We start from the raw sequence: 25,324 nt of genomic DNA, 5'->3' as shown, positions 1-25,324 counted from the left end.
TTGTGACATTTGTCCCAGTGATGCTGATTCAGGGCTGGGTGAAAGGGGTTTAGGTTAATCTCCATGAACTCCCATTAAGGTTTTCCTCATTCTTTCATATCTGGCACTTCCCGTCTAGGAAGACCAGTAGCTTCTTAGTAAATATGGTTTTATATTTTTCTAGCCTTTTGCCTCTACACATAAAAACAGTCTTTCTGACTAGCAATAATTCCTCTTTTCTTTTTTTTTGGCCAGAGCTGGGTTTGAACCTGCCACCTCCGGCATATGGGGCCAGCGCCCTACTCCTTTGAGCCACAGGTGCCACCCAATTCCTCTTTTCTTCATGCAAAAATAGGAATAAAATAGATGCCACAATTTATTCGTATCTTTGACGTTTTTTTCATGACTGCAGTTCTTAACTTTGAAAGATGGAAACATTAATGGAGATTATTTTTGTGGAATCTTCTTTAAAGGAGATTGTAAAACTTTACAATGTAGCAACTGGCTGAGTGTTCCTTTCTGCTTCTCCTGCAACTCAACCTTTAGGAACAGACTAGAGGACTGAGTGCCATTATCACACAAAGAAGTCCAGGACAAGGGGCAGTTGAATTTTCCTCTCCCTGTATGTTCTGCCTTTTCATAATGTAAGGATCATAATGCGATAATGACCTTTTTCTTATGTAACTGCTGAGGAGGACATTTTTACAGGCTACGGAAATAGAAGAAGAGATTGGAGACCTACGGGTTATTTTAGATACCTAAGTTTAGGGTTGGCATTGTGGAATACAGCTCCCTTTATACACCTGATAATCATTACATTTCAAGGTGCAATTCAATAGTATCTCCAAATCTTCATGGATACAGTTTTCTATTTGTTATAATTTTTCGGTAAGATATTAAGACTACTTCAAGCATATTTTTCTTGGCAACTCTAATTTAAACATGTATTCTTGTGTTTTGATATATTTGCAAGATTTGAGCCAGATTTGTTCATACTAGGTTATCTATTAGCTAAATGTAAATTGCAAAAGAACCTTTTTCTGACATTTCGTATTCTCATTCACAATGAAAACATACAAAACTCATAACCCTGATGTGAGTACACAATGCTCTTTGTTCCCTATTTTGATTATATAGCAATGCCTACCTCTAAAGAGGGATAATTATAAACACTTTGTGGATTCTGTGGGAAAAGCAAAGATTCTTTTCTATGATTAAGTATTAGATTAAGGTTGGGATGAGTTGCTTCTAATTTTATTTTGGTCTTTACACAATTCAAATCATAAGAAGAAAAACCATTTCCAGTGACAAAGGACAGCTTAAGTCAAAGGTTGAAATTATTTTCAGGAATGTAATACACAAAAAAGAAAGTTATGTCAGTAACCACATTTTTGATATCCTGCACATTAATCTTGGTTAAAATCTTTTTGAAGTTTTCTATTAAAAAAATCTCTAGTTCATAACTATTTGACTGGTTTGGAATTAATTTTTCAATAATGAAAATAATGAGGGAGGAGGTTTGGTAATGTGGGGGGTATATGGCACACCCCCTCAGAGAAGAGACTTGGACTTTACCTAACAAATACAATGTAACCTAATGATATGTGCTCTTATATTAATGTGAAACAAAACAAAGCAAAATAATGAAAACAATGCATATCCTGAGTTAATATTAGTAGCCAAAGAAGAACGTGAACAATACAAATATCTTCCCATTTCTTTGTGCTTCTCTGCAGTGTATTTAAGTCTCACAATACTCAATCACTGCACAGTCAGCTGTACTATTTCACAAGGCTCTTGACATTGCCAAAAGAGCCAATTGACCATTTTGCAAGATCCCATTTTAATCATCTTTTTATTTTCCTGATCTACGAAGCAACTGGAGCAATCTTTTAGCTATAAAACCACATTTTTTTCTCTTCAAATTAAAGCTAATCCCAAAATAATAAAATGTTGAAATTTCTCTTTCTACTCTAGAGTTAAGGTGGTATTTTCATCTTATTGTATTTTGCCCTTTGATCCATTTTAAGAAATTAGGTTTTATTTCCAGCCAAAAGAACTAACCTATTGCATGGAGGCCAGCCTGCAAATAATCTGACCCAGAGTAAGCAATCCTTTCCAAGACAGTTTGTATTGGATGTACCAAAACAATGTCTACTTCAAGGCTCTCTCTGGTCAACCTCTGTTCAGTCCTACAAAGAATGAATATGGAAATGTTTTTTGTATCTTTGATACTCTCGGCTTTTACTAGTTTAACAAACTTATATTTAAAAAGCAACAAAAAATATAACAACAACAACAAAATCTTGTAGCAATGTCAAGCCACTATCCTGGAATACAATGGCAGAGTATTAACATCTGCTGGTGAAGTATTTTCACCTTAGCTCTAGACTTACAAAGCTGTTCAAAGTGGTCTGCCTATGAGAACAGGGTGAATATTTCACAAGGCTCTTGACATTGTGAAATGTTGGGGTCGGGGGAAGCCTGAGGGAAGGATAGCCGTCTCCTTATGAGTCCTCAACCCCAACCCCAACCCATATCCCTACCCATGTCATGGTGTCAAATCATAACTTCTAACTGGTAACCAGGATGGTAACCACTGAACATGCAATATCTTTGTAGGTAAAGTATCTACATAAATGATAGCCCAGAATCTAATCATAAATTTTCATAAAAGGTAACTAAAAGGGAAGATTGTTCATAAAAGTGATCTTAAATAGAGATCATCAATGACATATCAGATTCCTACTTCCTTCCCTAACTCATTCCCACCTTCCACCCCAATCATTTTTTAATGATGCTGCGATTAAGTGGGGAGCATTAAACACGGGCTAATCCATGTTATTTCATGACATTTAGATTTATTAACATTTTTCAAGCTTGATCCAAATATTGTTAAGATATATATCCAATATATATAATATAAACTTCTAGCTGTCTTTCTAAACAGAAACATAACTAGGAAATTATAGACTGTTAGGAGAGGAGTGCTTTGGAAAGTTTATGAAAGGTCCCTATTCTAGAGAGAGAGGTTATGTAGTTGATGTGGAAGGGTTTTCTGGGGGATATTTTGGTTTGTTTGAATTTTACTTTGCAGCTGAATTTCCAGAAGATTATTATTGATTTCTCTTTAAAATGAAGGCTTTCCTAAAAACAGTATAACTTAAGTTCTGAAAACTAAGTTGTTCTGTCCAGAATTGACCCATGTTGGCCAGCCACCTATAGTCCTGTCCCACAGACCCAGGGGCAGCTGCTAATTTACACTGAGTCCATTCCTCAGGAAAACTCTGCCCTGGCGTCTCTCAAGCAGAGGTCATGAACTTGGACGCAGGAAGCCAAGGGAACCCGCTATGCAAAATGTATTCCAGGTCAGTATAATGTCCACCCAGCAGACTGCAGAGAGGCCCTTAAAAGAAAAATAAAACAATATTTGAATATATGACGTTTCTTTACTTTTTCCTTTCTTTTTTGGATAATATAGAAAGAATAAAATGTTTCACCTTATCACTGGGTCCTTGGTTTTCCTAAGCATTTAAAAATGTTATAATAATACCAATGTTTTATTTGTAGGTTTATATTTCTATAGCACTTTAAACAGTGTCTTGTATATAATGGATGTTTATACAAAATTTTATATTAAAAGAAATGGGAATTTCAACTACAGTGAATCATATTTTCAAATCACAAAGGGCATTCGGGGATTTGCTTTGTTTTGGATCCTTCTAATTAGTAATTGGTCTTCTGCATGGTCATATGTCTAGTGGAGATGTCTCTTTTTTCTTGCTTGAAAGTTGAATTTGTGAGGTAAACTGTTGTTCCCAAGAAGGTCTGTTTTCTGCTGTGAACTGAAAAATTTTAAGTATCTCTTTGCTAGAACCTAAATTCAAAGCCTATACCATCTATTATACTTTAAAAGATGCAAAGACTAGGAATTTGTAACTATTCATGGGGAAATGAGACTAAAGCATTATTGGGCAATTAAAGATGGAAAACAATTAAGGCTGCCATATAAAGCACCACTTGAAGGTTGAAAATTATGGATTACACCACTTTTCATGAAAATTATATATATATATTTCTTCTCTTGTCAAGACAAGAGCTGGCTCCTTTCCAAGCTTTGCAAAGCTCACCGTGAGCTTTCTAGAAGACAGGGAATAAAAAGCTGTCAAGGAAAAGCCAGCTCTGGTTGTTGCAGTGGATACATGAATTAGTTCCTATGAGGCAATTAAACTTCCATGCAATTGGTCTTAAAAGTCTGGGCTAATCTGAAAGTGTTATTCCTTTATGTCTACTGTGAGTTTTCAGGTTCATTGTTATTACACACCAGCAGCCATGTGGAGAATCTAAGGTAGCAAGTGTCAGGAAGGCCAAAGCTTTACGCATCTGGCTCTGAGATGCTTTAGGTGGTGTGGGAGGCATGAGATTGCTTCTGTGTGTGTATGTGTCTTTTAAAATATCTTCTGGGTAGATGAATATGATTAAACTAAGTGTGTGTACCACCTCAGCCTCTATTAAGTGAGAGCAAAAAACCAAAAAGACCCAAAAATGAAAAGTTCATAAATCATAAAGATGCTCCAACTTCTTCAAAGTGAAACATCTGGTTCCTCCAAGTAGTTCCAAAGTGTGTTTCCAACTGCAACCAAGATGAAACTGAAGGGGATTTGTCGTGGGGCCAAGCAGAGCACATTCCCCTTGGTGCACTAGCTGGGCAGCTTCTGGGTGGCTGAGTCCAGATGAGACCCTGGACTGACTCAAAAGTGAATGAGGCAGCTTCTGGCCTCAAGGTTCTCACAGTCTGGGGGCAGAGAGGCACTATGTGAAAAGGCCTGTGCTACAGATAGACTTGAACTCAATGGAAACATCCAAAGTAACTAAACAATTCCACCTGGGTGAATCTGGAAAGGCTTGGCAGAGAAGCGGACATCTGACAAGGAATTTGAGCGATGAGTGAGAATTCAGCGGTTAATCTGGGGGAACAGAATAGACCTTCTGGGCTGGGAGAACTTGACCACAGGCTCTGAGATGTGCGTTTTAGGAAATGGACTCATATACAGTCTAAAAAGTTGGATTTTGTTCCTTGGGTAGTGCCTAGTGAAGTGCCTGGCATAACGTAAGCATTCAATAAAAAACAAATAGGAAGAGCTCTATTTGTTCCTTGCCTTGTTGTAACCAAATACTCCAAACAGGTGATTTAAAATGGCAAAGGTATTGTCTCACAGTTCTAGAGTTTAGACTTCCAAAGCCGAGATATTAATGAAGATGGAGCGAGACCCCTCCTTGCCCCTGCCAGCTCCCTGCAGCTCCAAGCATGCCTTGTCTTGTTGCAGGAACTTTGGTCTCTGCCTCTGTCTTCACATCGGCATCTTCTCTCTGTCTGTGTCTTTCTGTGTCTCCACCCTGTTTTCTCTTATAAGAACATTGATTGATTATATTGGATTAAGAGCCTACCCTAATCAAATATGACCTCATCTTAATATACCTGCAAAGTCCTTATTTCCAAATAAGATCACATTTGCAGATACTGGGGATTAAGTTCAACTCACAACAGAAGGAAGCCAAGGCTTCCAAGCCATCCAAGGCTTTGATGCAGGGGAAACTGGTCCATATTTTAGACAGTGAGCTCTAAGTGCAGAGTGGAGGCTATTTAATTACCGAGGTGGAGGGAGGTAAATGCAGATGAAGATCACAAATCTCAGAGACCCATCGCTAGGCAGAATGAAGGATGTGGCAGCCAATTAGATAGATATAAGTAGACCAGGCCATTGAGGAGTCAAGAAGTGTCCCAGGGCTCCAGCTTCGGAGGCACGTGTGCTGAAAGGTGAGACTTTGAACATCAATTCAGAATCCAAAGGGGAAAGTTGGTTTAGCACAGGATGTTAGTGCACTCACCCTTGTACCTGCTGAACTGGAGATGCATCAGATAGACCTGTGGAGAGAAGGATACTTGCCATAGCACCCTTCCCAGTGACAGAGTAAAACAGCTACTGGACACACACGGCTCCTAAGCTCATGAGGAGCACTGAGGAGCTGAACATCCAGTTTGATTTTAGGAATTCAATTTCCAGCAGCCACATGTGCCTAGTAGCTACCACATCAGACAGCACTGGCCTAGCAGGTACCTGGGTACATATATTTGATGTCTAAGAGAAACACGCAGGGTCCACGGCCACACCACCCTGAATGCACCCCATCTCCACTCAGATAGACACAGGGAGAGCATAATCTGCACTAAAAATCCAGTTGGGGAGTGATTAGCTTATAGGCAATTGCTGAAGCCATATGAGTCCATGAGTTACCCAGAGAGTGGCCAGACGCAGAGAAGAGTTAAGGGTGAAGCCTTGGCGAGCACCAGTGCACTAGTGTACTCCACAGCCGGGGGGTGGCAGGCGGCTCCTCAGAAGGGGCAAGGAAACAGGACAGAGAATGATGCTGCAAAAGGCACGGGGAGATTTCAGGGTGAGGGCGGCCCACCGCATCCCAGGAAAACAGATTTTATTAAATAAACCATGGGAACAGGCTTTCATGATTATAATATTCCTTTACCAATAGACTCAATAGCCAGATTTTATTAACAAAGAGGAAGCACACTAGCCACGGATTTTATTTTTATCCCCCCATCTACAGCCATGAAAGACATTTTAAAGGTTTTTGGAGGCAACAGTAGAGAATTTGTGAAGATGGGCCCATTCCATGGAATCTAGAATAATATGCCCCTAAAAACATAGCCCCGTCATAGGAGGGACCACAATTCCTCTCCCATGAAGACGTCAGGTAAAAGTTGTATAATTTTTTAAAAACACTTCTGTGGATGATAATATCTCTTCATTGACTTTGCCTGAATACTCTGTGAGGTGGGTGAATTATTTATCTTTCACTACCTGGAAATAATGAGGAAATCACGAGGTTTCCGTGACTTGCCTCAGATGACAGAAATTGTACAGAGAAAGGAATCCAAGTTAATCTGTCTTCAAAGTTCTTCCCTCCTCAATGGTGTCTCCTAAACTGAAGAAACTAACGTTCTGCCGTCATGATTTCTGCCATACCTGCTAACTACTTGTCCCATTATTCACTATAGATTTATTAAGTAAGCTGAAATTAGCATTTAAAAGCCAAATATTACGGTTATTTTGCTTGGAAAACCAGTATTATTTTCCAGACATAGGTGATGATGTGTAAATAAAAATAAATTATAATGAATGATAAAAAATCAGTAAGTGCTGGCTAAGTGCTGTTGCCTGCCAACGACTTTGAACTGGAGGCCTGCTTTTTTTTTTTTTTTAATTAAAAAGGGAGATTACCAAATGTTTAAAGAGATTCTAAAACAATGCTGTACCATAGTAGAAACCTCCCTGCCTTGTGTAAAAGGTACCATCTAGTAGCAGTGGGCTTCTCTCTCAGGGACGAAACATCCTGCTTCCATTAAAGAATAAAGAGTATAAAGTAATCTCCACCTGCCATTCTACAGATGAGAAAGAGGAGAGAAGTAAGACGTCTCCATTTCATAAAACCGTAAGGTGTCTGGTGAACTCACATAATCCCTGAGGCCACTTGATCTCTCCTCAGGCCTAAAAGAGCCTTTGTAGATCATCACATTGAAAGCAAATCTGTACTATAGATTTCAAAGATGCCATTCCGTATGTCTCATTGATTATGCTTATGGCTTAGCATGTGACTTAAAAGCTTTCTTAGCCACATGAATGTTCCCTTCGAGAAGAATTAAATGCAAAACAGTCAGAAACTGGTTAACACTGGGAAACTGGTGTGCAGGCCTCACTACAGAATTGAGCATTGGACTGGGCCTGGGTACCTGATACTGGACATGGTCCACCAAGCTCCCTGAGCTTTCACCCACCAGTCACCACAGTGCTACCCTTACCAGGCCAGTCCAGGAGACTGATGAAGCATGATTTTTTGTTCTTGCACATGAGTCTTAGACATTGTTTGATCCTGAGGGACCACCTTCTGGATGACATACCCAATCAGAGCCCTTGAGTCATAAAGTTAACTGCCCCCAAGTGAAATGCAAGATGAACCTTTCCTACACAAATTTCTACTCTGCGGCAACTAAGGCCTTAACTCGGTTCTAGGCTGCCTATATAACCTGAACCACATTAAAAGAAAATATTTTGAAATAAAATAAGAAGAAAAAAGATAAGCCAGACTGTGTTTTTTTCTCCCCAGCTAGGTTTTATGATGTATTTTTTTAAGCTTGAATTTAAGCAAAGAAAAGAAACCTTGCTTTTTATGGCAAGAGTTCGTGAGAAGGAAGACAACGTGTAATGGAAAGCATCTTGCACAGAAGTCTTGGTAATCAGAGGGGGGAGATGTGAAGAAGCTTTGTAAATTCTGCCTTTGAAAGGCCCGGGCTATGTAAATACGGCCCACTAGAGTGTAAACAGCAGTGGTTTGAAAATAAAAACTTGTACAAAACAGGCAGCTATCTAGTTAGAAGAAAATGTGTCTAATAAGCATGTGGCGAAGAGATGCCTTGAATACTTGATTCTGGACTGTAATTACTAAAGATGTAAAATTCCCAGGACTTTTCAAACCATGAGGGAAAAAAAAAAGTTTATAGAGATCCTCTCTGCCCCCCAGAAAAAGACAGATATACTTTTGGGTATACTTTATATCTTTAAAGTAACTTAAGAACAAAAAAACATATTGCTCCTACATAAATTACATACTTGGAAATATTTTCAATTGTTAATGGAGCCACAAGTTCTTAAAACTTTAAAAATGTCAGTCTCTTAGTCAACAGATGAATATCTCAACATAAAAAAATGCAGTTATATTTCTTTGACTTATAGATCATCATTGTGTCAAACAAAAATTGCATTCATTTTGAGAACATCCAAAAGCTCTCTGAAAATACTGTTTAATTCACAAGTTTTCCACTGCTGGGAGATGCCATATTCATTGTTTTCATCTTGGACTTTTGAAAACCGTTTTTTTCCTCAGACTCTGGCAAACTTTTCTCTCCCTCCTCATGCAGGGTTTTGTATGGTTTGGGGCATTCTCAACACAGAGCTATCTTTCTCTCTTTGAAGGACACAGCAATTGAGATGTCAGAGTCTGCACCACGGAGGTGCTTTAATAGGGACATGGTGCTGGAGAAAAGGTGGGCTAGAAATATTTGCTTTCTAATCCAGTCAAGGGCAATAACTCCTCTCTTCCTAAACTACCCACCTGGGCACTGAGGCTGCAGTAGCAATATGTGTTAAATGATCCAGTGAATGAATGAATTGTCTCCTTTCTGCCTATAAACCTGTAATCCAAGAATCTGCAGCAGTGTAGCTTACGGAGTTTTCCTGCCAAACTTCTGCCCCTGTGTGGTCCTTGCCGTTCACTGTGTCTTCCTGCAGACATCAAAGTGATTTTTGTTCTATTTCAATCTTTTGGCTATATAGAGCTTCCTATTATCATTAGAAGACACAAGTTAAGCCATAAAATATGTATCCTATTATAAAAGTTCATGGACATTTCCTCTGAAAATTCCCTCATTCTGCTGTCACGATACTTATATTCGGTTCATCCCTCTCTTTCCTCAAGGGTTACGTGTTTAATGATTGACAAAATCTATTCCAAGTCTTGGATTAGAAACTAACCAGAAGTGTCCTTCTGTAGATTTTATAATGTTTCCCTTTTTGTAGAGACAGAGTCTCACTTTGATGCCCTTGATAGAGTGCTAATGGCATCACACAGCTCACAGCAACCTCCAACTCCTGGGCTTAGGTGATTCTCTTGCCTCAGCCTCCCGAGGAGCTGGGACTACAGGTGCCCACCACAACACCAGGCTAATGTTTCCCATTTTATATTTGTCTATCTGTCCATCCCTCCATTCACCTACCCAAAGTATTCAATCTCCCTTTAAGAGATCCCATTGTCAATTCGTGCAGTTACTCTTGAAAAACAAGTTTGCTCCAAAACTAACTGCTGGCAGATAAGGGGTAATATCCAAAATTTATAGAGAACTCATACAACTCAATAGCAAGAAAACATACAACCCAATTTACAAAATGGGCAAAAGACTTGAATATGCCTTGTCATTGTCTCTGCAGATGGCTTAAAACCACGATGAGAAACTACCCGTTAGGATAGTTATCATCAGAAGACAAGACCTAACAGACGTTGGTGAGTGTGTGGAGGAAAGGGAACCCCTGGAAACTGTTGACGGGAATGTAGAGTGGTATAGACATTGTGGAGAACAGCATAGGACTTCCATATGACCTAGCAATGCCTTTTGTGAGTGTATAGCCAAAGGGAGAGAATCACCACCGGGTAGCGATATCTGCATTCCTGTGTACATAGCCCTATTCACAATAGACACAATAGCCCCTAGCATCAAACCTGGGTATTGGTCAGATAAACTGTGGTGCGTGTGTGTGTATTTGAATATTATTCCGCCTTTAAGAAGGAGGAGATACTGCCATTTGCCACAACTTGGATGACCTAGAGAGCTCTGTGGGTTTTAAAAAACATGCCCAATGTGGTGCCTGTGGCTCAAGGTGAAGGGCACTGGCCCCATATACTAGAGGTGGTGGGTTCAAACCCAGTCCTGGCCAAAAACTGCAAAAAAAAAAAACTCTACCCTATGTAAGTTCTGGAAATGTTTAATGTGTTTTGAAAACGTGCTGCTCTCTTTAAAGTTGGGGATTCTTTTTCCTAATATTTCAGGGAAGATGTTTTTTTCTTCAAATAAAAGGTTCAAAAGCTTTCCATGTTTACAGCTTTGCCTGGTCCTTGCTGAGGATGCTGTGTGTGCCACCTGCTCCTTCTGGTGACACGGTACCACAGGGGCAGCAGGAAGGGAGGCTTTTAGAGGAACTCTGCTACAGTTTCATCATGATTCCCATTTTCAATCGCCAGAAAGATTTCTCATAATTCAAGGACACGCAATACAAGCAGCAGTTAATTTGATTCTCAATAGAAGCTTTTGGACTTTTATATTTTGTTTGGCATTTTCTGCAAATCCCATGTCCCCTGTTCAGAATAATCCCTGGCAGTGTGGAATTCTTCCACATGCCGTTCATGCGTCTCACCACCTTGCCTAGGGAAAAAGTAAAGAAAGCTGGAGCACAAATGGCGAATCTCTACAGCATGTTTACAAGGGCACAATGTGTTAAAATTAGCAATAATATCTTCTCAGAGTTATTGTTAACCTGTGCTTTAGTCCAGTGGATTTCATACGACTGCTGAGATAAATAGAGTGATTTTGCCACAACATTAGATGGTTAGAATTTATTTGGACTGGGTATTTAGGTATGAAAATATGTTCATGCCTGTGAAATAGTCTAAAGCCATACTGTAAGTTCAAATATAGCCAGCGTTTTTTCTGCTTCTGCAATGTTGTAAGGCCAGGAAGAGGGTCCCAGCTGTCTTTTACCTCTATTATCTTAGTATTCATCTTTGTCTTCTCATTTCTGAATATATGTTGAAGTATCTGGGCACGGGGGTCCTGTTTCTAAGCTTTCTCAGAAAAACATTAGCTGTTGTCATCAATGTCCATTTAGCTCCAAAAGGACCAGAGGCGCTTTGTCCTTTAGGTACAAAAAACACACTTGGTCTTTCTGCATTCTTATACGCAAATGAAATACTCTACTTACAAGGTGGAAATTGTCCTTGCTTTAACTCTGTTGGCCAAGCTTTATTTTCCTGGTATATAGGCATAGCCTGGCACTGTTAACAGTTTTATACAAAAATCTTCTGGGGTGGCACCTGTGGCTCAGAAGCGTAGGACACCAGTCCCATATGCCAGAGGTGGCAGGTTCAAACCCAGCTCTTGCCAAAAGAAAAAAAAACTTCTTCTGTTTTCATAAATCATATATAGTGGCTGTAAGTGGCTCCTAGTATCAAAAGGGTAAGACATATTCTGTAAAAATCCATGCATATTTTAGCAATCATTAAATGTATTTCCAAATTTAAATATACATATCTATTTATATGTACATTAAGGGAAAATATTGAGACAAAATACTTTGTGACAACTTCTAGGTATGCCTACCTCTAGTTGTTAATCAGCATTCTGTGTTATTTTTTTAATTGTCAGGTACTGTTTACTTAACTAAGACCCTCTGTCCCTTTTCTAACGTTCTCTAACGTTCTTGACCTACTGTAGAAAAAGTAGGAAGGAACCAGAGAGTCCAGGTGTATGTTCTGGTCAAAGCCACGTCCATCTTTCTTGGCAGAAATGTCTCAGCTCCCCTGCCCGTCTCCCTGCTCTGTGAGCAGTGAAGAGCGATCTTCAATTACTGCTGCGAGTCCTGCCGCTAAGCTCTGCATCAAGCGCTGTGAAGGTGCTCCTGAATGCCCCCCTTCCCGGGGAGGTTGTTCTTCACAGATGTGGGAGGCTGCTATCTTTTTCTGAGTGTACATTTCATTAAAATTCAGGTATCGTTATTGGGAAAGAAAAGAACCGAAAAGCCTTGCTAAAGCTACACCAGTACTAGGCAATCGGGATGGGTTGGCACTATTCCTCCATGCTGGGAGGATGAAAGAGTGAAGAACAGTGACTCTGTTAGAGACACAGGCTTTACAAATCCCTCCTCCTCCCCCAGGGTAAGCACCTTTCATTTCTCAGGGGCCTCACTCTAGCCAGGTCTCCTCAGGGCGCTGTTAAGTGTCTTCTCCTTCAATATCAAGAGAGCCCAGACAGGCAGGAGAGGGATTTCAGAACTGTTTCGGCTGCTAAAATGTCAGAGCTGAGAGCCTAAGGTGCCTTTCCCTCCCCACCCCCCAAAAGTTGTTCACCTGCCAAAGAAAAACCCTGACTTCAGAGGTAATTCTCTGAGTGCGCAGAAGGATGGAGGTTGGTACTGTGGTAGCTTAGATGAAAGTTTTGAAATCTATAATTGATTCATATTTATGGTTTTCATTCAGGATTTATGATTCTTTCTCACTGATTACAAAAGAGAGAAATACGAAATTCTTTTGTTGTGAATGATTTAAAATGCAGCATGTATTCCACCTGGATAGAAAAGTACATGCCAAGCCAGAATTACTTTCCAGACAGTATTCCACTCAATTTAAGACATTTGTTGTGTACCAATTATATACCATAAACCATGTCAGGTACTGCCAGGACAAAAATAAGAAAAGGATTTAATCCTCATCGCAAATGAGCTTTTAGTGTAATAGAAGGCATATCCGTCATCTATTGCCATGGTAATGTTGTGTAACAAGTCACCCCCAAACACTGTGGCTTAAAAGAGTTAGCTGTTCTAACTCATGGATCTGTAGCTCATTTGGTCACTCGTTGAACCTAGTTGGCCTTGGATGAGCTTATCTGGATGCAGAAGGTTGGGACCAGCTCTGCCTGTTTCATGGAACTAGCCAGGCATATTCTTCTCATGCCCATGGTATAAGAGTGAGTAAGGGGCAAAACCCAACTGCACAAATGGCTTTTGGACTGAGGAAATATAGTCTACTCTGGAGAAACTCTAAAGTCACATGGCAAAGGGTAGAGCCGTATACAGAGGCATGCAAAATTGAGAAAAGTAATACAATCAACCACACTGGGGAAAGATAATTTCACCAATGCTTGTCTAACAAAAGGTAGGGTTTTCAGAAGGGAACGTAGCCTATCTCCAAGACACCAGAAACATGGTCTGAGAAGGGACGGCGTTTATAGTCATTTAGGAAAGGAGTTTGTATTTCAAGTCTGACGTCAGAAGTAGGGAGCAGGTAATAACTCAAAGATGTCCCATGAGCAAAGTGTGAACATGTATAAGCCATTTTCAGGGTTTGGTTAAAAAGAAGTAACTGAAAAGAAAAATTACAGCAGTAGAAAAAATTAGCTTTGTAAAGAAAACTACAAACAGACATTCAGTGGAGATGTGCAGGTCTTAGAAATTCTTACTTGGAAGTTCTTTGAAAAGATGATAATGGGTATTAATTTCTAGAGTATGAAATGCGGAAACACACACCAAGATGGAGCTTTTGTTTAAGACTTTAGAACTGTAAGTAGAACTGGAAATAACTTAAAAATTGTCTGCCTCAAGTCACTTATTTTAAAGATGAATACATTCATATTTGGGAGATAAATTTTTTCCCTTTGCTCTCTTGAATGCTCTCTCCCCCCACTCCCCTCTCTCTCTTTCCCTTTCTCTCTCTCTCTCTCTCTCTCTATATATATATATGGTCATCACATGTAAATATGTATTTTTTATAGGTGGTCCCTGACTTACAATGGTTTTACTATGATTTTTTGACTTTATGAAGGTGTGAAAGTGATACACATTCAGTGTAAACTTCACCTTGAGTACAACTGTTCTGTGTTTCACTGTTAGTACAGCATTCAATACGACAAGAGATAGTCATCACTTTATTATGCAGTAAGCTTTGTCATAGATGAGTTTGCTCAACTGTAGGCTAATGTTAAGTATTCTGAGCACACTGAAGGTAGACTAGGTAGACAAGGCTATGACATTTGGTAGATTAGATGTATTAAAAGCATTTTCAACTTGACAGTATTTTCAAATTATAATGGGTCTTATTGTAAATTGACCCATTGAGATATAAGCGTACTGTAAATTGAAGAGCACCTGTATATGTGTGTAGGTGTATGCATGTGTGTCTGTGTGTGAACTGTGTAAAATATATGATTACATTTAGAGAGAAAATAAATTTCCTAAATAAATCTATCCAAATATGTAATATACAAATGTATTTAGAAAGAACAACTAAATTTTTCTCACATTTATATGAGAGACAGAGAGAGATGAGCATATATCTTGAAGAGATATTCAAAAGAATGCTTAACAGCTCTTAAATTTAAAAATTGTCCTATTCTTATCAAGTGATCTTTCTTATTCTAAGGAACAGAATATGAATCATATTATTCAAATGCAAAGGTGAGGTTGTTAATAAAAAGAAAAGTATATATATTTTCCCAGTTATTCAAGGACTGGAAATGTCATCTGAAATGCCTGGTCTGGCAGAGGGAGCTGGGAGGCGCCCCCTCCCCCAGGCTGGGCCTGTCGTGGAAAGAGAGCAAGTGGATTCTGGTGGGGGAGTGTGGGCACAGAACAGCAAATGTGCTCCACTGAGTCTCTGGTCTGCCCCTCTTCTGAAAATCACTCCTCTCCTTTGTAAATGCAACATAACTACCCAATCTAACCAAAATATAATCAGGAAAGTAAATCCGTGTGTGTATTTAATATATGAGGTTTCTCCCCAGAATAGAAACAATGAAACTTTGAAGCTATGCCCTTTAGATGGTGACCACCGATGCAGATGGAGGTCAGCAAGCTATAGCCCCGGGCTTTGTCTGCACAGGGACGTGTCCAGCCGGTCTGCTTTTTATAAAACACGTTTTATTGAAACAGCCACACCCATTTCTTTGCCTATTATTTGTGGCAGCTTCTGGGCTACAATGGCAGGGTTAAGTCATTGCAGAGGAGACAGAGCTCGTAGGTCTGCAGAGCCTCCAATATTTACTATGCGGCCGTTACACTGCAGTTTGACCTTGGGAGATGAGCCGCTTCTGGCCTGGGTGACACTTCCGAGTGCTTCTTCCTCTGGGGCTGGCCTCACAGGAGTCCTCCAGGAACAATATCAGTAGAGAAGGAGAGTGTTTGCCCCCTGAGTTCCTCCCTTCCCAGGACTCCGCTGAGGCCACCATCCTTAACCCCTTGTTCTCTGTCCTTTGCCAGACTCCGACCTGAGCATGCGCACACTGAGCACGCCCAGCCCAGCCCTGATATGTCCACCGAACCTGCCAGGATTTCAGAATGGAAGGGGCTCGTCCACCTCCTCGTCGTCCATCACCGGGGAGACGGTGGCCATGGTCCACTCCCCGCCCCCGACCCGCCTCACGCACCCGCTCATTCGGCTGGCCTCCAGGCCGCAGAAGGAGCAGGCCAGCGTGGACCGGCTCCCCGACCAGTGCATGGTGCACGTCTTCTCCTTCCTGCCCACCAACCAGCTGTGCCGCTGCGCGCGCGTGTGTCGCCGCTGGTACAACCTGGCCTGGGACCCGCGTCTCTGGAGGACTATCCGCCTGACGGGCGAGACCATCAACGTGGACCGCGCCCTCAAGGTGCTGACCCGCAGGCTCTGCCAGGACACCCCCAACGTCTGTCTCATGCTGGAAACCGTCACTGTCAGTGGCTGCAGGCGGCTCACAGACCGAGGGCTTTACACCATCGCCCAGTGCTGCCCCGAGCTGAGGCGCCTGGAGGTTTCAGGCTGTTACAATATCTCCAACGAGGCCGTCTTCGACGTGGTGTCCCTCTGCCCCAACCTGGAGCACCTGGACGTGTCAGGTGAGTGGAAACGGACCTGCTAGACGGGGGTCTTCCCCAGGCACTGTCCCGAAGCAGTAGCGACATTGCTCCCACCAGGGTGTCCTCTTCCTGCCGATCTTAAGAGAAGGGAGGCAGATGGTGGGGAGGTTCTTGCAGAAAAACTCTAAGTAATCAAGACCCTGGTATCATGTAAAGCCCACCTCTTAGGGGAGTTCTAGCACCTTCTGCTTGGAAGACCAGTTTAGTATGACTTTTAAATGTGTCTCTTACTCTCCATAACTCTGACAGTTATTTCAGAGCAACCTCAGGGAATGGAAACCAAATATCTAACTAGATAAATGGGAAGCGAAGGGCCCGCTCCAGCACGGTTAGTTTAGAAGTGACCCGCGTGTTCACTGGTTATTGGCCCCTAGAGTCTTCCTTCTGTCTCAGCTGTAACAACGACCTTCTGTGTTTCTGTGCTGTTGGCCTGACCGTGTCCACCGTGGGTGATAAAATACTCAGCCATGGGCTGCACTCAGGACCACTGGACGATTTGTAGGTACCGTGGGAAATCCACCCTAGAGCAGTGTCTCCTTAGATTTCACCCCCACTCTCCTCACCTCTGGGTGAATTTTATATCTTACCTTAGGCAAAATTCTCAATTACATAGCCAAGGGTAAGAGCCATTGAACCCAACCTTTAGGCCCTTTAAAAATGGAAGGCAATCCCAGCATGGCTGCTTTGCTGAAAACCTCTCTCAGGCAGGAAGAATTAAAACCCAGACTCACACTTTGGCGCCAGACGTGGATCCAGGCAGACTAATAGCCTTTCTTTATCTCATCCGCTGCCCAGTCAAAAGATGAACATCCGAGAGGCCGAGGTGTGTAAGATGCATCAGGGACTTAAATAAGCAGTGTGAGCTGCAACCTCAGGGATTGCTGGGGAGGGGTCAAGAAGTGAAACCCACTGTGACGGGCAAATAAACAGAATTTGGGATTTATAAGCATCTGAGGCAAATGATGCCCTCTAACAAAATCTGAGGTAAAGCCGGCTCTTGCAGCTTGCTCTCTCTTTAAAAGCCGACATCTGAAAATATTTCAGATGACAGCCCATTATTTTGTGCAGATTCTTTCCCGTCCTGGAAAGCAAGGCGTTGCTCTTCTACTTCAGCTGGCTTCAGGACAAAACCATAATAACCATATGTTCAGCTAGTCATGAGTAGCTGTTGGCATAAAGAAGCAGGAAATGAGGAGGTTTTCTTACATTTCTCCTCCAAAGAATTCTGGAAAGAGAAAGCGTTGTGATGGGGTTGACAAGTTTCAAAACTTTGTGATTTGGGACAATTCATAGCTTTTCTAGATGTCTTTCCTCTTCAGTTAAAAGAGGGAAAAGGGGCAAAACACTGGGTTCTTTCACATTCTCATGGTCTGAGCATTTTATAAACACCTCATTTTATCTTCTTAGATTAGAAAATGATTCACTTTGGGAATCCCCATCTTTGTTTAAGGGCTTCCCCTGCGCCCTGATACAGATTGCAAGTAAGCGTATCCATTCCTCTTGAGTCCTTCTGAAATTAGCAATGCAGGAGCCACACTGGCTATTTGGGAATGAATAGTCCTTTGCTTCTAGCCAGCAGTTCTCAACCTGTGGGTTGTGACCCCTTTGGACCATCGAAAACACATGCTGCATATCGATATTTACATTATAATTCATAACAGTAGCAAAATTACAGTTATGAAGTAGCAACAAAAATAATTTTATGATTGGGGGTCACGACAACATGAGGAACTGTACGTATTAAAGGGTCGTGGCATTAAAAAGGTTGAGAACCACTGAATCTAGCCAGAGTGATCCTGCTTGGCTAATTGACTAATCATTTTAAGCTTGATATCAGCCTAACTTGCAGGTTCAAGCTAACTTGTATAGCTTTCTTACCTGTATTCCAGTGACCCCAGTGCTCTGTGTACACAGAGACTAAAACAAGGAGAATTCATAGTGCACCAAATTAAGAACACAAAATCCAATATATGGGAGAAATTTTTGGCAAATAGACCTGAAAGACTCAGCAGGCCATAAGGATGGATTTGTCTTCAGCCCCTACTAAGGGTACCCTCCAATGTTGCAGGAATCTGAAAATTGTTATGTTGATACAGAGAGACGCCAAAGGGCTGCCAAAGTTGATTTCACTGTGTCTGAGACTCTTTAGTTTTTACAGCTGAGCTCCGATAGTAGCTACCTTCTCGATGGCAGTAAACTCGACTTTGGAAGACTCATCACTGGTCTAGAGCGCAATTGCCCCCAGAAGGTATAAGATTGCCTATCTCATCCCTATAAATGCAGAAAACTCCCATCTTAAAAGTTATCTTTTCAAGGCATTGATAATTACTTCAATTAATGGTAGGATTTTTGTTATTATCACATATTACTTTTTATTAATAGTATCTTGAAACATCAATGGAATATATTGAAAATGATCCATTTTTAAATATAAAATATTTTAATTATTACAAATGAATTGCTCCAGAGTGTGCTCTCTAACTGGAGACCTGACGTCACCTCTGTTTCTCTCTCTCATCTTTAACGTCCACCCCGTAGCATCCTATCCAGGTGTCTCTACTTCCGCAGGACCCTGAGTCCCTCTTCACTCTCTCCCTGACTGCACCCTTCACTAACCTTTTCTTTATACCCATGCCCTCAACCCACCCCACACACAACCAACCTCCAGAGGAATTTTTTCAAACTACAAGTCTAACCATCCATTTTCCTGTATAAAATCTCCAGTTCCAATGACCTATTTAAAAAATTCAAGTTTCTCAGCAGAGCCTCCAAGGTCCTTCCCAGACCCAGATCTCACCATTTTCCTGTGTACATCCCATGTTCCCTTCTATAAAACCATCTGCATGTCCCCAAACACATCCCACCTGTCATACAGGGATGTGTGGGTACCTCTGTGGCTTACATGCCACTCTTCTTATCCCTCTGCCCTCTTCTGCTCCCCAAGGACAGACTTTTCATCACTCAAGATCCAGTCCAGTGTTCTCTGAATACAGCCTGCCCTGCCTCACTCCCAGTAAACTAAGGGTTTCCTTCTGGTATCTTCCCTGTGAGTATAACCAGGTAGAACATCTCTGAGGCTTGCAACTGAGTATTTGCATATTTCCAGATTCATTTCTCTCCACTCATCATGAGCTTAGAATGTGTAGGGGAAGAAACGAGGCATATTTTATCTTTCCGCGGTAGAGCATTGTAATTAAGTCAACAGAAGAATATCAAAGTCCTAGATCAGAGGTTCTCAACCTCTGAGTCATGACCCATAGGAACTGTATTAAAGGGCTATGGCATTAGAAAGGTTGAGAACCACTGTTCTCAACTTGGGAATGATGGTCAACTTGACCTTGAAAAAGTTGACAGTTCTCATAGGTTAATACCCTAAACAAGCCTTTAGGAAGCTGTCACGCAGTAGGTATAATTTCCTAATCAGTAAAAAGGGGGTGGTTGGGAAAATTAAATGAGGTAAGTCATCACATGTGTGCTCTGCTGAGCACCATGCAGTTGCCACTTAACAAATCATAGTTAGTGTGGTCATCATTATTGCATTGACATTGTTACTAACATGTTCGGAAGGTAACACTTGTTCTCCATTGCCTTTTATGTCCCAGAAAAGGTAGAAATATCACCCTAATAATGACAGAGAAAGTGATAATAAAGAACATATTGCCAAAGCTGAATGAATTCTAGAATAAACTGAAGGAATTCCACAGATTTTTTTCAACCTGTGTTGTCTATTCCTTACTGAATACGTTCATACACCTTACCCTAGATGTCAAGGCGGCCCCCATCATGATCCCAACAGACCATTCTTGTCTTAGTTCCCATTAGATCCTTTCAGACACTCTACGTTCCACCCCATGGACACCCCTCACATCCCCATGGAATTCTTTGCTTTCTTTTTTATCAAATTTGTCTTACTACCTGAGTTCTATGTCTATGTACCTGAATTATTTTTTACTCCCCATCTATGTATTTAAATTGTTTTTCTCTTTCGAGGATCCCCTTAGAAACCACAAAAGACTTCTGATTTCCCAGTGACTTGATGTTTACTTCATGCTGTCACACCTCCTGTGAATCCCTGTGTAATTCATCAATTCTCTGATACATCATGGTCATTTCTTACCTCCCCTCCTGTCATTGAAGCCCCAGATCAGGAGTCAAGAAACTTTGGTCTGGGTATACAAGTCATGTAACTCGCTAAGTCTATGATGCCTCATTTTTTAAAAATGAAGTTTAAAGTAGATGATTTCTAAGGTTTTCTCCATGTCTATGATGTATGAACACATGAACTGACCCTAAATACGTATCTCCTGAGCCATCAAACAATTTCTTTTCTTGTCAACCCAAAATTAGCAAATCTGCAAGAATCAGAGCTAAACCTAACATTCAAAATGATTGATCTAAATAATACAACCATATCGAAATTGTCCCTTTACCAAAACTGAACTAAATAAATATTACATTAAATTTGGAATTCAGTTTCAAGAACAAGGTATATGTATTTCCTGGGAACAGTTATAATATCTTTTCTGGAGCGTAGCAGGAAAAGGGGGAAAGAAAGGAACTAAAACCAAAAGTTTAGGAACAAAGGTTATCGTATAATCTTGAAAAACAAAGTGTCTCCATAGGGGTCACAGATGGCCAACTACCACCATAGACCTAGAAATTCAGCATGAGCAGGATTACAGTCAGCCTGAAGAAGAAACTCAAAACAGAAGGAGATTTTGAAGCTAACAGGACCTAACCCCCTTTCACAAAACCACAGAGCAGGAGCAGCGTCAGACAAGCTGCATCTTTGTTTTACAGGGTAGGGTTGTATACGCTGCTCCTTCCTGAAATTCTTTGACTGGGTAGCATGTGGCTTTGAACCTCATTATTCCCAGGACCCGAGTTTGATAAGAGTTTCCTGGGCAGCCTTCCAGGAGGGAGAAAAGTCCTCATTTGCTGTATTGTGCTGCCACTCAGAAGCCTTGGACGTTGCGTTGAACAACCAAGGCACGGAGGTGTCCAAAGAGAGGCACCTAGCTTTACAACTGCTGGAGACTGGAGAAGGGCAGCGAGAAAATGAAAAGCAGATATACAGTTATGCAGTGGAATGAAATATACACAAATATACAAGTATTTATATAGTCTATATTGACTGGGTATTACATTTCTATTTTATAAATATACTATATGTATTTATATAAAGTAAAATATAGAGAACTGAGGTATAAAATGAGTGTTTCATATATTATATGTAAACATAAAATTGTAATATATAGGGCATATATACATGTAATTTATACACACATTCTTAAGGCATTACAAAAGATGTTTAAAGCAGCATCCATCTAAAGATACCTTCCTGAGCATTAATAGCCTTGTCTGTTAAAAAGAGCTTTCTAAGAACTGGTACAAAAGTTAACAAAAGCCCATTGTAAACTTTGTAGTTCGAAACAAATGAAGGCATAATAATTAACTATAAAATAGACAACTGTCTTTCAGTGTAGATGTACTTCAGCCAGACTCAAAGTCCTGAGGACATTTAAATGTTGCAAGTTAGATCATCATATCTAGACCCCCTATAGAAGCCTCTTTCCTCCCCCTGTAAATCATTGATTCCACAGATAGCACCAAGTCTGAGAGATACAGCAGGGAACAGCTCTGTTCCCAGGAATTTACATCCCTGAGTTAGGAGACAGCGAACAAGCAAGTGCTGTCCCATTTACCTAAATAATGGCACCAAGGGATACGGAGTGCTGAAAATACAGGGAGAGAAGCAAGTATGATGGTTTATAAGGAGAGAATTGTCCAATAAGCTGATACCGGCTAGAGACCCAGGAAAGTAGGGGAAAGGCCGTGGGACTCTCTGGGGAAGCCCCTTCCAGTGCTCACACCCTGGGCTGGAGAGTGCTGGAGGTATCTGGGAAGGGGAAGCAGGACAGTGGGGCTGGAGAAGTGAGGTGAGAGCATAGGGGTGCAGGTCCTTGGAAGCCCCAGTAGACCCTATATTTCACATTTTGAGTGAACAGGCTCCATTCTAAGGTTTTGCTTAGAGTGACATGGTTTGAGTTCCATTTGCCAGAACCTCTGTGGCTGATAGGTGGATGGGCTAGAGTAATAATCCAGATGACCACAGGGGATTGAACTACATCCACAGACAGGTGCTTTGTTAGACTAATACCTGCATGCATTTCCACAGAGTTTCCAAGTCAATTCATATCCATCATCTCATTGTCTCCTCACTGTGTGGAGGCTCCAGATCTGCACTCCCATATTACAGAGGAGAATCTTGTGCAGAAAACTTAAGCCTCCTGCCTGAGGCCATATAAAGTAGACCTGCACCAGGTGTTACTCCCAACTTGTGCTCTTTCTGCCAAACCCAGGTCATGTCCAAGCTTTGCTTGTCATATGTCACTTCTTTGTACCAGATTCTCTTAGGACTGGACCTAACCTTTAGTGGGCTCCCAGAACTTTCCAGAGCCAGGGAAAGATATTTACACACATCCTCTCATTTCTTCCTCACAGCTACATTGCAGGGAAAGTAATTCACATATTAAGACAAAAGAAATAGAAGGATTGATTTGCCCAGAACCAGGTAACCCGTGATAGATCACGAGTTGCAACCGTGGTCTTCCTCATTCTAAAGCCTATGCCCTAATCCCCTTAATACAGTAGACATTATACAGCAGACTACCTGGTGGTTGGCCACCTCCCTGTATTGACGGCCTCTTTAAGCTGGCCTAATTTTCATAGACGGGACATACCCACGTGGGTATTAGTACAGTAGGCCTAGTTCCCTATGTTGATCACCTGTGTATGTCAAGTATTTCGTTACAGTCTCTTGGGTGGTCAACTTACAGAGGTCCTACTGTCATTAAATATTCCAATGAAGACGGGGAAACCCCATTCTTGGTTTTCTTCTCTGTCGAGGCCAAGAAATGGAGGAATAGCATAGTCCGGGCTTGTGGGAGGGGCAGGAATCGGGCGTGGCGTTCCTCTTCTCGCAGGTTGCTCTGAGCCTGTGTTCTGTCTCTCCGTGTAGGGTGCTCCAAAGTGACCTGCATCAGCTTGACCCGGGAGGCCTCCATTAAACTGTCCCCCTTGCATGGCAAACAGATTTCCATCCGCTACCTGGACATGACGGACTGCTTCGTGCTGGAGGACGAGGGCCTGCACACCATCGCGGCGCACTGCACGCAGCTGACACACCTGTACCTGCGCCGCTGCGTGCGCCTGACGGACGAGGGCCTGCGGTACCTGGTCATCTACTGCACCTCCATCAAGGAGCTGAGCGTCAGCGACTGCCGCTTCGTCAGCGACTTCGGCCTGCGGGAGATCGCCAAGCTGGAGTCGCGCCTGCGGTACCTGAGCATCGCCCACTGCGGCCGGGTCACCGACGTGGGCGTCCGCTACGTGGCCAAGTACTGCAGCAAGCTGCGCTACCTCAACGCGCGGGGCTGCGAGGGCATCACGGACCACGGCGTGGAGTACCTCGCCAAGAACTGCACGAAACTCAAGTCTCTGGACATCGGCAAGTGCCCTTTGGTATCCGACACGGGCCTGGAGTGTCTGGCCCTGAACTGCTTCAATCTCAAGCGGCTCAGCCTTAAGTCCTGCGAGAGCATCACCGGCCAGGGCCTGCGGATCGTGGCCGCCAACTGCTCCGACCTCCAGATGCTGAACGTCCAGGACTGCGAGGTCTCGGTGGAGGCCCTGCGGTTTGTGAAGCGCCACTGCAAGCGCTGTGTCATCGAGCACACCAACCCGGCCTTCTTCTGAAGGGACAGCTCGCATCCGGCGTTGTTTTCATACAAACGTGAACAAAACAAAACGTTTTGTGTTTTTTGGTTTTTTTTATAAAAAGAGCAGCGTATGTAAGCATCGACACCCACTCATAACAGCTCTTTCTCCCAGGAAGGTTCTTAGGAATCTGGCTTTTATTTTTCCTAATTTCTCATGGGCAACAGAGGTCAAAACAATTCCAAGGGAGGGGAGGGGCGGAGACAAACTTCCCTTACAGCAAACAAGTTTGCTGGGTCCAGACAATGCATAGGCAGTTTCTCTTCGCACAAAAGATGTGCCTCAGCAGCCTGGTGGCAGTGTCTTCAGAAAGGCACCTTACTTCCCCACCCCGCCTCACCCCCTCCCTTCCAGCTGTAGCAAGACAATAAGGCATCAGAACACAGCAAATCACCATCATGAAAATGCCTCCCGGTCGCCCCTTTAAAGTCCTTGTTTGGCCTAAATTATGCTCTTCAGTCCCACCCAAGCAGGTCCTGGCTAACTAAATCACATAGCACTTTGCACATAGGAAGTGCTTTCCACACACCTTTTTATAAATCCTTTGTGGCCAGCAGCATGAGGGGAGAAGACACCTTCACTCTTCCCCCAGCCCTGCCCCTGACTAGCTGTGTGGCCTTGGCCCAAGCACTTCACCTCTCTGGGCAGCTGCTTCCAGCACAGAGTCAGAGGCCAGCCAGCTCAAAGATTAGCTTCATTCTCATTTCAGAATTGAGGGGACAGAGATATTAACAGAAGCACCTGGGCATAGTGCACACAGCATCTACCTCTACCAAGAGAATTGATTCTGTGCTGTCAGGAGATTCTTCAGAGCTAACAGTGCACAAAGGGTCTTGTGTGTCCTTTGGCTCCCATCCCAAGTATCACCCGTATCCCTGGTCGTTTTGCTGGGTGAGTCCTCAGCACATTCCCTCCTCCCTGCTGGGTGCTATGGTTTCTGGGCACAACTGCTTTCTGCATCCCCCCTCTGTACACTTAGGCACCAGAATGCATCCTCACAGCAAAGCCCAGACCCCCTGTCCAGTTGCTTTGCGCAGTGTTTTTGAGTAGAAGGAAAGACCCTCACAATTTCTTTTTATTAAATCATAGCCTTGTACATTAATGTAATCATGGGGTACAGTGTGCTGGTTTTATGACCCTCACAATTTTTAAGTAACAAACAAGGCCCAAGGGAACACATGTCCTCAAAGTTCTTTTTTTCTTTTTTAACCCTTTGCCTTGCACACCTGGCATGCATCAGGCACATCTGTCCTGCAGCTGGCAGGGACAGGCACCTTGGTCCA

General features: G+C 42.3%; 1 protein-coding gene across 2 annotated transcripts in view; it reads left to right on the top strand.

The window, feature by feature from the left end:
- The window catches only part of FBXL7 (F-box and leucine rich repeat protein 7), a 409,539-nt gene extending 384,712 nt beyond the window's left edge, over positions 1-24,827 (top strand). The window contains exons 3-4 of one of the 2 annotated variants that reach the window (XM_003789541.3): positions 15,630-16,241; positions 23,284-24,827. In XM_003789541.3, coding sequence (XP_003789589.1) covers positions 15,630-16,241; positions 23,284-24,020 — 1,349 coding nt within the window. In that variant the 3' untranslated portion in view covers positions 24,021-24,827. The remainder of the gene's footprint in view (positions 1-15,629; positions 16,242-23,283) is intronic. The other variant, XM_012805010.1, reaches the window with a different exon arrangement.
- Positions 24,828-25,324: the final 497 nt, after the last annotated feature.

The sequence above is a fragment of the Otolemur garnettii genome, unplaced genomic scaffold (genome assembly GCF_000181295.1).
Source record: "Otolemur garnettii isolate 467f Iridium unplaced genomic scaffold, OtoGar3 scaffold00033, whole genome shotgun sequence".
Classification (NCBI taxonomy): Eukaryota; Metazoa; Chordata; class Mammalia; order Primates; family Galagidae; genus Otolemur; species Otolemur garnettii.
The sequence above is the reverse complement of the archived record's forward strand: the minus strand, read 5'-3'. Positions and strand labels throughout refer to the sequence as shown.